At 41.9% G+C, this 13,026-nt stretch overlaps 1 protein-coding gene across 1 annotated transcript; it reads right to left on the bottom strand.

Annotated features, from left to right (window-relative positions):
• Positions 1-11,416: 11,416 nt before the first annotated feature.
• Positions 11,417-12,270, bottom strand: LOC130460924 (probable serine/threonine-protein kinase PIX13). The gene is made up of 2 exons (XM_056828750.1): positions 12,121-12,270; positions 11,417-12,032 (listed from the first exon to the last, which is right to left on the bottom strand). Exons 1-2 carry the CDS (start codon positions 12,212-12,214, stop codon positions 11,599-11,601), a joined length of 528 nt encoding a protein of 175 aa, XP_056684728.1. The 5' UTR covers positions 12,215-12,270; the 3' UTR covers positions 11,417-11,598.
• Between the last annotated feature and the right edge of the window lie 756 nt (positions 12,271-13,026).

Genomic DNA, 13,026 nt, shown 5'->3' on the forward strand with positions numbered 1-13,026 from the left:
CCGTGTCGAACAAATATTTAATAATACGTTTCCGGAATTATTTTCCGATTTCGATAATATTTCCGATTCTGACAATATTTCCGTTTCCGGCAATATTTCCGATTTCGTCAATATTTCCATTTCCAATAATATTTTCCGTTACGTACCATATTTCCGTTTCCGGCAACATCTACGACTTGGATAATATTTATATTTCCGATACGATCCATATTTCCGTTTCCGGCAATATCATCGTTTCCGGAGTATTCACTTGCTTGCCCTTGACGATCTCAGCTCCCACTGAAACCAAGATCCGTCGATTCCGAATATCCATAGATGGAGTATTTAATGCCATTAAATACTTGATCCGTTTACGTACTATTTGTGTGACCCTACGGGTTCAGTCAAGAGTAAGATGTGGATTAATATCATTAATTCCACTTGAACTGAAGCGGCCTCTAGCTAGGCATTCAGCTCACTTGATCTCACTGAATTATTAACTTGTCAATCAATACTGAACCGCATTTATTAGACTTATCATTAAATGCATACTTGGACCAAGGGCATTATTTCCTTCATCCCCTATATTCCTAATTCATGGATGCATTTTGATGATGGTTATGCTTTGAATGTTTGTTTGAATCGACCATGTTTGGTGAACCATGCTTGATGAGATGACTTTGGGTGAAATGTCTTGATTGTGCTTAATAAGAGTTATGGGTTAATCTTGTGGGAAACCCTTGCGAGATCTCACTCGCCCTCTAGAGCGATTTAGGGGTTTAAAGAGCTTGTTGCATGTGCTTAAATGCAACTGTGATTCCTACGACAGTGAGTTAGAGTATATTCTTCCTCGGTTTCTATTTTCTTTATTTCCTTTAATTATTAGTTTTTTAATAATTCGTTTGCTCAAATTTTCTATCCTATTTCCCTTTGTGTTTCATTGTTTTGCTCGTGGACGAGCAAAAGCTCAAGTTTGGGGGCATTTGATGAGTGACATTTATGTCGCTCATAGGGTAGTAATTTAGACATTAATTGAGTCGGTTTTATTATATTTTTAGCATTTATAGTCTTTATTTTGCTTGATTTATTATTTTGATTATTTATAGCTTATTTTAGTGTAATTAGTATTTTTATTAGTTTTTAGGTCTTATTTTCTTAATTTATTTATTTTTCTTTGTTTCGATAATTTATAGTTTAATTATTTTAGTTTTCGTAATAATTTTTCTATTTCTTTTTCTATTTACTTATTATTATTGTTATTATTATTATTATTATTATTATTATTATTATTATTATCATTATTGTTGATGTGGCCTAAAAGAATGCCACCTAACTGCTCCATCAAAACCCAGAAGAAAGAACCCAAAAGCTTGCCTACGGGCATTCTCCAAAACTGCACAGAGCCCAGGCCCAAAAGATAAAGAGGTCCGCATTGGGCCTAAACAAGCCTACAGGACCAATGCAGGACACGTGTCCCAATCTTGCGTAAACTCTCAATCATGCGGGACCAGTTCCCGAGTAACCCTAGCACTATAAATAGTGCAAATCCCTAGGTAAAAGGGCAATCAATTCTGGCTCAGCAACAGAAAACCTATATTTGCTCTGCCTTCTCTCTACAAATTACTTATCTCTCTAGCTTATACTTACTTAAGCATCGGAGGGAATATTCCTACGGGAATATTCTTGTTTTGCAGGTTGCCAGAAGTTCGTGCCAGGTCATACTTGATACCTCCGAGGAGCGCGTGCCACGTCAGCACCGTAAAAGTTCCCACAACATTTGGCGCCGTCTGTGGGGAGGTACAGTGTCATGGCCGAACTACACCCTGACAGAGAGCATGCTAGTGAAGAAGAGAGACGGCACATTGAAGAAACGAATCGAATTGCGAATGCAGGGAACACACCAGGACGAATGCAAGCTGAGGTGGTGGTGGAAGAAGAACCAATAACCGAGGCGTCTCCACCAGGCGGCCATCTAAGCCCTAGCGTCCGAGACGTCGTGTTGGACGAGAATCTAGATTTGCCAGTATCGGTGGGCTCCCTACGCGAGATTTTAACAGGATTCCAACAGCAAATGAATCAGACCTTCCGACAACAAATGAGCACTACACTGCAAGATGAAATTCGGAAGAACATGTTGATCTACTGCGCTGAGAGGACAGCTCCGCAGAGGCCCCTCAATCTAGGCGTCAATCGGATAAGCAGAATGCCGCTCAGGTCCAACGTCTGGAGAGCTGGAGAAGGTTCTCGTCCACAAGCAAGCAGGGGAGTTAGCCCTGTGCCTGAGCACTCAGAATATAGCCGTGACCCGCCCACCTTCTTACCTCGAAGGGACCCGGTCCTACGACCATCATCTAGGGGAAGTCCCCCGGCCGTCTTGCGACCAGCTGCAAGGCGTCAAGAGCACTATGAGGCTGAATCTGAACTGTCAGACACCGGGTCCACCCCTGTGATGGAAGACCCGCCATTTTATCCCACTACACGTGGACCAACCCAGATGACGCCCCATAGGGTAAGCATGCGCCCCCGCCTACTATCAAGCCGCTGTGAGCTAACCTATCATATTCAGCAAGGATTCAACAACCTGACGTTAAGGCACATGAGTACCCCTTTTTCTGACGAGATTATGAACACCCCGAAGGAACCCAAAGTAAAAACCCCTACCATTGAAGCTTATGACGGGACCACTGATCCCGACATGCATCTTGTCGCATACCGCCACCACATGTACGTACAGGGAACCAATGAGGCCACCTGGTGCAAATACTTCCCAGCCACGCTTAAGGGAGTAGCGTCTAAATGGTTTGAACGGCTGCCTCCAGGATCAATTGCCTCTTTTAGCGAATTACAGACTTTGTTCTCTACAAGGTTCATGGCACACAAGGAAGAAGGGAAAACTAGCATGCATTTAGGACGGATCCAGCAAGGGAAGGACGAGTCCCTAAGAAGCTACGTGAAGCGTTTCAATCTGGAGGCGGGACAGATCCCAGACTTGCCCGATGGTGTCTCGTTTGATAACTTTATCAGGGGATTGAAGAAGGGCTCCTTCAAGTTTGACCTAGTTAAAAAGAGTGTAAGGACTATGGCAGAGGTCCTAGACGAGGCTGAAGCATTTATCAATGCAACGGAAATATGCAGCGCGTCAAAGGAAGGGAGGATTGGAGAAACAACAGACTCCTCCGGGAAGAAGGATAAGGTGGACCGAAAACCTCCACGGGTAAATGGCACATGGGCTCTCTCTAAAGAGCATGATACCAACTTTCCGGGGCACAAGAGAGAACGGCCGCAAGAGCGGGAATATTTCGAATACAACACAGACCTTCTCACCATACTAAAAGACATAGGGGCAAAGTACGACCTTGATCGACCCTTCCCCATGAAGTCCCCTGCTGAGACTCGAGATCCCAAGTTATATTGCCAGTTCCATGAAGATATAGGACATGAAACCAAGAATTGTAGAAGCTTGAAGAGGGCTTTAGATGGTCTAGCCTCCAAAGGACATCTCAAGAACTACTTACGGAAGAATGCTCAAGGCTTTGGAAAAAACCAATACAAAAGGAACAAGTCCCCTGCCTCGCCGACTAAGGGACAACATAGCGACGGAGGATTTGTAGCCGTCATATCTGGAGGACCAGCCGCTGGAGGACCCACCATGAGAGGACAGAAGGATTATGCTCGCCGCTTAGGGCAGGTGCTGCTGTCAGCCAAAGCGCCCATGGACCCATTCCCAAAGATTGAAATATGTGAGTCAGACGGTGGACGGATAGCCACGCCACACGATGATCCACTCGTGGTTGAATTCAAGATAGCTAACATGAGAGTTAAGCGCATACTAATAGACACGGGAAGCTCGTCCGACATAATGAGTCTAGAATGCCTCAATCGCCTAGCACACGATCCCAAAGCCATCGAAAGAATTCACTATCCCATCATTGGTTTTGGAGGGAGTATCATTCATCCTGTTGGCGTTATCACTCTACCAGTTCGAATTGGAGATAGGCAGAATGGGCGGAAAATGGAAGTAGACTTCTTAATCGTCAAAGACCTGACGGCATACAATGTCATCCTGGGACGGCCCACCTTAAACAAGATCAAGGCTGTAGTCGTCACCCATCTGATGCTTCTAAAGTTCGTGTGCGATGATGGAGTCATAGGCACCATACATGGAGATCAACAACAGGCTAGGGATTGTTACCTGACGACCCTCAACCCGTCAGCATGGAAGCAAGATCCTGCTGAAGTCAGAGGAAAACGAAAGCATGAAGATGAATCCCAGGTCACCAAAGAAATTGGACCCGTCCAAGTAGAAGCGGTCAAAATTGAAGAAGGTGGCTAAGAGTAGAACATCATTAGGGTAACCATTGTACTCAGAGCCTACAAAACGGCCTAGCTATTGTACTTAGAGCCCACAAAACGGCCTGTAAATACCCGTCTAGGACGCGGCGAATGTAGCAAGCAATTTAGTGAATTAACACTTATCTGACGAATACAAGTCTCTGTTGAAAGAAACTCACCAGAAAACAGTTCCTAAACTGACGTCCCTATCCGCTAAATAAACAATACCCAGTGCTAATAAACACGAAGGGTTTTGACACCCAGCATGACGCCTTTTCTTAGAAAAGCGCCCAAAAAGACTCAAACAAAGAGCAAAACATTCAGACATAAGACCTCCTCCTTGGATGGCGTCTAAAAAGACTAATCGTTTGACGGCCTGAGAAGTGGCCTAGATTAGCACCTCAAAATAGGCTCGCGAAACATTCAGACATAAGACCTCCTCCTAGGATGCCGTCTAAAAAGACTAATCGTTTGACGGCCTGAGAAGTGGCCTAGATTAGCGCCTCAAATTAGGCTGATCACCTAAAACACTGAGGTTTTCTGTCCAACATTTGGACCCAAAGAAAAAATTTTAAGAAATCAGTACCGAACTGATAGAATTAAAATACAGTGCACAACGGCACAGACTGTTTATACATAGCGCCCAAAGCGCAAACAAACCAAATCAAATAAATGCCCGAAGGCACCAAAGTTTTACAAACGCCCACGGCGTCATCTAAACCAATTGCAAGAAAACCTGCTCAAGGAAGAGGGGCAATGGAACTCCCGTCCTGGACGTCCTGGCCTTCAGGGGAGTTCACCTCATCTTCTTCGACGTCCTCCTCCCGGTCACTAACAAACTCGGGAGGATCTAAGCCCAAGCGCCTAGCCGTCGAAACAGCTATCTGGTGGGAGATACGGCGTTTGAACCAGGAAAAATCCTTCCCGTCCATAGACTGATCCCACGCCTTTTGGGCACTTTCCAAGATGGACTCCTCGCCCAACTTAAAAGATCTTGCAGCCTCCTTGCGCACGGCCTCGATCTTCCCCTGCATGGCCTTGAGCTGACCTTCCAGAGCATTCACCTTTGAAGAGAAGTCAGTCACCCGTTCTAAGACGGAAGAGTACTCCTTCCTCAGCTCGACAAGCCGCCCCTCATGTTCTCGCAGGTTCTCTTCATATTTCTCAGCGTCCCCCTCGGCCTTCTTCAGCTCTTCCGTCTTCAGGGAAATCTTCTTATCCGCGTCCCAGTTGATCAACCTGGCCGTCTTCTCAGCATATTGCTCATGATTCTCGATCTGGTCCTTGTGCTTGAGCATCTCTTTGTGCATATCAAAGCGATAGTTCCTACTCTCGGCACAGCGAATGAAAAGCTACCAAAAACAATATAGAATTAAAAAATAACGTACACATAATCATAACCACAGGAATCCAGGGGTAAGTGTCTCACATCAAGGACGAGAGACTGAATGGACCCAAAGAATCCCAAGTCAATCCCGGGGAGTGACCTCACGTATTCCTCAGGGATGGCCGCATACACATCGGCAAGGATTTTATCCTTCGCCTCTGAGATAAAACCGGCAGAAGGAGGGATGCTCGCCACCTCGGTCGACGCATCCGCTTGAACATCTCAACTGAACCAAACACCAAGATTAATAAACATTGTGCAAATCCCAACCTGATTATCACAAATTTAAAGTACAGAGACGCTAACCAATTGGCGAAGCTGCAAGAGGAGTAGAGGCATTATCAGTAGAAGGAGCCTCAGTCTCCTTGCCTTTACCCTTGTCCTCTCTGGACAAGGCGGGGGCGTCAGCCGCCGCAGTCTGATCGACTGTTGCCTCGTCAGTTGCTGCTCCGGCAGAACCATCCATTTCGGTAACAGCGTCGGCTGGACCCATCTTCTTAAAGAAGGGTCGTTTGGGCTTAGGAGCCTCCGTTGAAGATGCCGGACGCTTTTTAGTAGCCGGCAAGATGGGTTCCTAAAAGAAAAAGAAATCAGCGACCAAATCATGACAAAAATAATAATAATAATAATAATAATATGAAGTATATATATATTACCTTGGCGACGTCGCCAGAGGCATCCTCACTGGACTTCTTGGAGGAGTCCTTCTTCTTGGCCTCCACAGCCTTGAGAATATCCTCGGTATATACTTCGGACAGCCAAGCGGGTACTTCCACTACACCCTTGTCTTCGGGAGATAAGCGATCCATGGCAGAACCTACAAAGCCAAGGGTTAGTAAAAAAAAAAAAAAAAAAAAAACAAAAGAGATGGAAGAAAAGAACAAAGACCGACGGCCGAAAGAAAGACTATATTAGTAAACTGGCCGACATGGGGAAGCCAAGCATTAGGCACCCAGGCATGGCTTTTTGACGACAGCCGATACATCTCAGCCTAGAACAAGGGCTTCACTAGTCCCCACCCCCTGGACGAGAGGCGAGGGTAGGCGTCAGCTCTAGACAAATAACGGGGCCGGCGGTTCCAACGAGAAAGACGTCTGGAAAGGGAGAGGTCTTCCATTCGGACAACGAACCACTTCTTCCTCCACCAAACCCAACTAGAGGTCTTACCCACCACCGTCTTATATCCCCGACGGCTATAAAGGGTGAACCATCCCTGGGGAGAACGAGAAGAAGGGGCAATAACTACGAGACGAAGGAAAGCAGGAAAGGAAGGGGTGACTCCACTCAAAGCACACTTGGCAACAAACCCAAAGACATTTGCCCAGGAGTTGGGCGTCAATTGAGCAAGGCCAATGTCATACCCCTCTAAAACGTCCATCACAAAAGGGTGCAATGGAAATCTAAGGCCCAACCTAAAGGCAGCAGTATAAACGGCTACCTCCTCTTGGGAGAGTTGGTCCACGGAGTCATGAGGTCGGGGGCTCCTAAGACTAAAACCTGGAGGCAAGAGTAGAAAACGCTCAAAATCGCGACCCTGCTCCCTCAGGTACCGCAGCCATTTCATGCTGGGAAAGATATCCGACGGGAACAGATTAACGTCTTCCTTCCCCCGGACCATAGGAGGAAGATTTTTTGCAAACTCCTCGTCTGAGGAGCTAGAGGAGTCATCGTCAAAATCCTCGCGGGGAACGCGGGGACGGGAAGCCACATTCTTTCTTCTCCTAGGAGAAAGTGTTGTTCTAGTGGCCCCGTCTCCTGTATCATGGGAAGAATAGACTCCACTCCTACTTCCTTGGGACGGGTTCGAAAAAGGAACCCTATCGTCCCCCTCTCGCGGTGCAGCCCATGCACGCACGTTAGCTGTCTGTCTAATTCGAGCCATACCGTCCTGCATAAGGGACAGGACGTCTGACTTTAGCAATGAATGAAAGGGATAGGTGTCATAACCCCCAAGACGCCTCCACAGAATACTATAAACAATAAATGAGAGAGGTCCCACAAGCATGCAAACAACAAGGTGTTGATAAGAAAACTTACCAGAAAATGATCAAACTGATGAGAAGTCTTGGCAAAATCCTCTAAACCCTCAAGAACACTGGACAACAAATCCAAGAACACTCAAGCGCACGCACCAGCAGATCTTTGGCAGAGCGGAATTTACTTTCTCTCTCTAAAAGAAAAAATCGCTCTGAAGTAACAAAAGAAAAATGAAAGAGGAATTGAAGCTTTTAAAAGAAAATCTAAGCTCGGAGAAGCCCTCACACGTGGCGTTCCTCCCTATCAAGCAGCCTACCCCACAGTGACAAGGGGCATCCTCCTTGAGGGGCAAATGATGTGGCCTAAAAGAATGCCACCTAACTGCTCCATCAAAACCCAGAAGAAAGAGCCCAAAAGCTTGCCTGCGGGCATTCTCCAAAACTGCACAGAGCCCAGGCCCAAAAGATAAAGAGGTCCGCATTGGGCCTAAACAAGCCTACAGGACCAATGCAGGACACGTGTCCCAATCTTGCGTAAACTCTTAATCACGCGGGACCAGTTCCCGAGTAACCCTAGCACTATAAATAGTGCAAATCCCTAGGTAAAAGGGCAATCAATTCTGGCTCAGCAACAGAAAACCTATCTTTGCTCTGCCTTCTCTCTACAAATTACTTATCTCTCTAGCTTATACTTACTTAAGCATCGGAGGGAATATTCCTACGGGAATATTCTTGTTTTGCAGGTTGCCAGAATTTCGTGCCAGGTCATACTTGATACCTCCGAGGAGCGCGTGCCACGTCAGCACCGTAAAAATTCCCACAACAATTATTATTATTATTATTATTATTATTATTATTATTATTATTATTATTATTATTATTATTATTATTATTTATTTTTGTTTTTCACTTTTATTTCATGATTCTCCTCTCGTCTCTGTTTTTAATCTTGTAGGTGCACGTTGTATGGAATATCGGAATACAAGTTCAAGGCCGGGCTAAATTATGTTACTTTGTCTAAGGAATTAGAGGAATGAAGATTGGGCTTTGTTACATGGGCCTTAAGCTGTTGACTGTTGTCTGCTGCCTTCTAGTAACAAACCAAACCACTGTACACACCATTGCTTTGCCTACACCACCATCTTACCTTATCCTACACCACCTCAACTAACATTCCCTGACATCCTACTCAAACCCAACAACACCAAGCGCAACCCATCCACCAACCTCGCAGCCCACAACATTGCACCCCACCAACAAACACGAAACCGACCATTATCAAGATCAAACGCATCAATATCGCAACCAAAATCACTCAAAATTGAACCCAGAAAACAGAGCAAAAACGGAGAATTTATGTTCGGCCGAACATGTAACGGAGTTCGACCGAAACGAAAATTTAGAGTTCCTGATTGTATGAGGTTTGGTCGAACCTGAATGAAGTTCGCCCAAACCACTACGGAGTTCGCCCGAAATAGAAACGGGTTCGTTCGAACCTCCATTAAAGTTCGACCGAACATTTGAGCGCTCAAGTTCTTGTACGGATTAATGAAAGCTCGTGGTTGTTGTCTTGGTGGTTTGTGCTAGGCCGTTTGATTCTCCGCCGTACAATTTGAATTCGATGGTGATGGACGATGGAAACTACTATTGATTGAACGGTGATGAGCGATGATGATTGGTGATGATGAAATTCTGATCGATGGAGGATGAACGGCGATGATCGTTGTTGATGATGATTGATAGCTTTGATGATGGTGGCTGTGATGAGATGGAACAGCGAAAAGAAAAGGGAGGATGGCTGATTTTTTAGTTATCTTTTCTTCTTTATTTTTCCTCCTCTTTTATTTCTTTTCTTTTAGCTAGTAGTATAAATAGTCAAGGGGGTATTTTAACTCAAAGGGGATGTAAATAATTAGTTTAGTTCTCTCTTTACTTAGGGTTTAGGGTTTTCATTAGTCTAGTTCCTAAGAGAGAAAAAGTGAGGAAAAATCAATGCAAAATTGGGGCTTTTCAAATTCAAGGGATTACAACTTGTTTTTGATGATCAACCTATTAATCAATGACCAATTTCTTACTCTCTCTCTCCTTATTTATTGCTTCATTTATTGTTTTGATTAGTTTAGTTGTTTTTTCTTAATTTCATGTTCATGATTTAATTAGTTACTTTATTCTTTAGATTAATGTTTAGTTTCATGTTTCTAGTTGTTAATTTCTATAAATTTCATATTTTTATGTTGATAGGGTAGCTTATTGTTTAGGGTTTGGGTGAAAACTCAACCATGAATGATTTGAGGATTTGAGTTCGAAATTAGAGATTTTGCATGATTAAATTATTCCATGATTGAGTATACTTAAGCTTTGTTGCATATGAATTGATCACTTATGTGTAGCATTGTAACTTGAGGTAGTTGACCTTGGAAAATCAAGGGATTGTGACTTTGTGTTGACTATTTGTTGGTTAATGTTTAATTACCTAAGAGTGATAGAGTGTAGGATGGGAGTCCGCATTTTGTCATTTTAAGAAAGGATTCACATCGGGAGATGATTGGAATCCATAATTGAACCAATATCTCTCTCATGTGGTGTTTATGCATTATCGTCCCTAGTTTTGGTCCTCTTATGCTTTCATGATTCGTTGTTGTTTGATTCTCATTCCCTAACTCCTTTATCTTTGGTGGTATTTAGTTTGGTTGATTTAGTTTTATTTGATTAGTGATTTTTCAAAATCCCATTCCGACCTAGCTTATCGATTGATTAGCATAAATTAGCACACCTTAGTCCTTGTGGATTCCGACCCTTGCTTACCACTTTACTTGTGTTTAGTGGTTAGTTTAGGTAATTTGTTTGATTAGGAGAGACTAGTAAACGACCTAGTTTCCACCTCGATCAGTTGCTTCAAAAGAATTAAAGTTCCCATAAATACAATGTGGTCTTTCTTACTATGAATGATCAATTTTTGACCGTACTTATTAGATTGATTGTGTAATGTCAACTAATTGATTTGTTGACCGTTATTACCTTAATTGCTCCCTCCTTTTATGGCCTAATTGATGACCAATTAATAACCTTCTATTCTTGTTGATCTTTTCGACCTATTTAAAGGCTATTGATTCTTCCTCCAGGGGACAGAAAATTAACCTGTTGATCCTCTCCGAAAATAAAAACACAAAATCTACCATTATTCTAGGCATTGTTTAAGAGTGTTCTCAATCTTCGTATCCGTCCACACCGGATATGAAGAGTCGTGTAACCCTGGGGGTTGATTGCCATGAGTCCGTGTGTGTAGCGGGGCAAATCCAACTTTAGGGCAGTGATTAGTGTCACGCCACGACATAATTTAAGATAAGTCATTCTAATTTCATCTACTCTTAGTCATATCTCCTACAACACCTTGAGCTTGTTTTTCTGTATCATCTCCAAGCCTCCAAGCCTCTCCATTAAGTTTCAGGAGTCTCTGATCTACTCTCCAATTCAGTAGGATGTATATGATTTTTATGTATATCTTTTTGATACAAAAACAAAATGATCTTCCTAAAATGACAAACTGTTGTTTAAATGAATGGTTATCTGAGATCAAGGTGCTAGAGTACAATGAATCCTCGCCATTAAGGATAAAGAACAATTTAAAAAAATGAGATGCCAGTGAGTTATTTTTCTCAACAAAATATTCCCAAAAATCCCAACTCGTATGTGAGTTATTTTTCTCAACAAAATATCGTCCAATCATACTAAGGGTACACGATTTTTCTTTCTAGATGTCAACACCATTTTTAATATTTTACCATTCAGGCCAAAAAATGTGATATCACTACAATCCTACATGAAGAATATTGTGAGAATCATGTTCAAAACTAAAGTATATATAATGAGAAGCTTTAGCAGCATATTTCGGAAACAAAATTTAGTAGCATTACAAACATACATTTACAGACCTAGGGTATGGGCTCTGGGCCTTGGGCTGGAACCTCCACCTAGACGATGCGTCGGAGAAGGATGATAACTATGAGGCCTTCTAGTCTTTGAAGAGCTGGGCTTTGAGCTCTTTGGGTTCATTCTAATGGTACTAATCCTTTCCAAGATTATAAGAAACTCTGACATTGGGGGCCTGTTTTTCGGGTCATTTTGGAGACATCTTAATATGAGTTGGGCAAACTTGTTTATACCTTCGGGTGGGTACTCATCCATTCTCGGGTCAATTATCTTTTTTACTTTGGACTTCTCACTAAGCATGGGCCTGTACCAATCAACCAAGCTTGTCTGACCAGTGGGCCTACTTAAGTCATAGGCCTTAAAGCCCGTTAACAACTCTAGCATCACAACGCCGAAGCCGTATACGTCACTCCTTACGTATAAGTGACCTACATAACAACAAAAATTAATATAGATATATATCTATAATAATATGGAGTGAACTTAACACAGTAATAAGGAGATCGGAAAAATTACCAGTATTAATATATTCAGGAGCGGCATAGCCATAGGTGCCCACCGCAAATTTTTGGCTATACCCGGGTACAGCCAAAGCTGGCTGTACCCCCATCCAAAACGATGTCGTTTTGTGTTGTTTAAAATGAACATTAATATACTGGTACAAAAATGAACATTTACTATTTCAGAAATGAACATTTATTTATTTATTTGAAATGAACATTTACTATTTTGGAAATGAACATTTATTTATTTATTTGAAAATAAACTACAAAAATGAACATTTATTATTTCGGAAATGAACATTTATTTATTTATTTTGAATGAACATTTATTATTTTGGAAATGAACATTTATTTATTTATTTGGAAATAAACAATATAGGCGCTTGTATAAACATAAAAGACCAATGAAGTGAACAATTTCATTATGAACATTAACCATATATTTGTTGTGAACAAACAAATAAACAAGAAAGAACAAATAATTCAACAAAAAAGAACAAACAATATAAAAAAGAACAAAAAATTCCAGAAAAAAGAACAAACAATACAACAATTATGAACAATTTTATGATGAATTTTAAAGCCAACATGAAAGAACAAACAATACAACAAGAAAGAACAAATACTAGTACAAAAATGAACATTTACTATTTCAGAAATGAACATTTATTCATTTATTTGGAATGAACATTTACTATTTTAGAAATAAATATTTATTTATTTATTTGGAAATAAACTACAAAAATGAACATTTACTATTTCGGAAATGAACATTTATTTATTTATTTGGAATGAACTTTTACTATTTTGAAAATGTACATTTATTGATTTATTTGGAAATAAACAATATAGGCGCTTGTAAAAACATAAAAGACCAATGAAGTGAACAATTTCATTATGAACATTAACCATATATTTA

Source organism: Spinacia oleracea, chromosome 5, assembly GCF_020520425.1.
Source record: "Spinacia oleracea cultivar Varoflay chromosome 5, BTI_SOV_V1, whole genome shotgun sequence".
Lineage (NCBI taxonomy): Eukaryota > Viridiplantae > Streptophyta > Magnoliopsida > Caryophyllales > Amaranthaceae > Spinacia > Spinacia oleracea.

Bases quoted from the DNA above. Each gene is read 5' to 3' on its own strand.
- LOC130460924 (XM_056828750.1), bottom strand. From the start codon at position 12,214: ATGGGGGTACAGCCAGCTTTGGCTGTACCCGGGTATAGCCAAAAATTT. The intron at 12,033-12,120 runs GTAATTTTTCCG...GTTGTTATGTAG, and splicing joins TCCTGAATATATTAATACTG to GTCACTTATACGTAAGGAGT.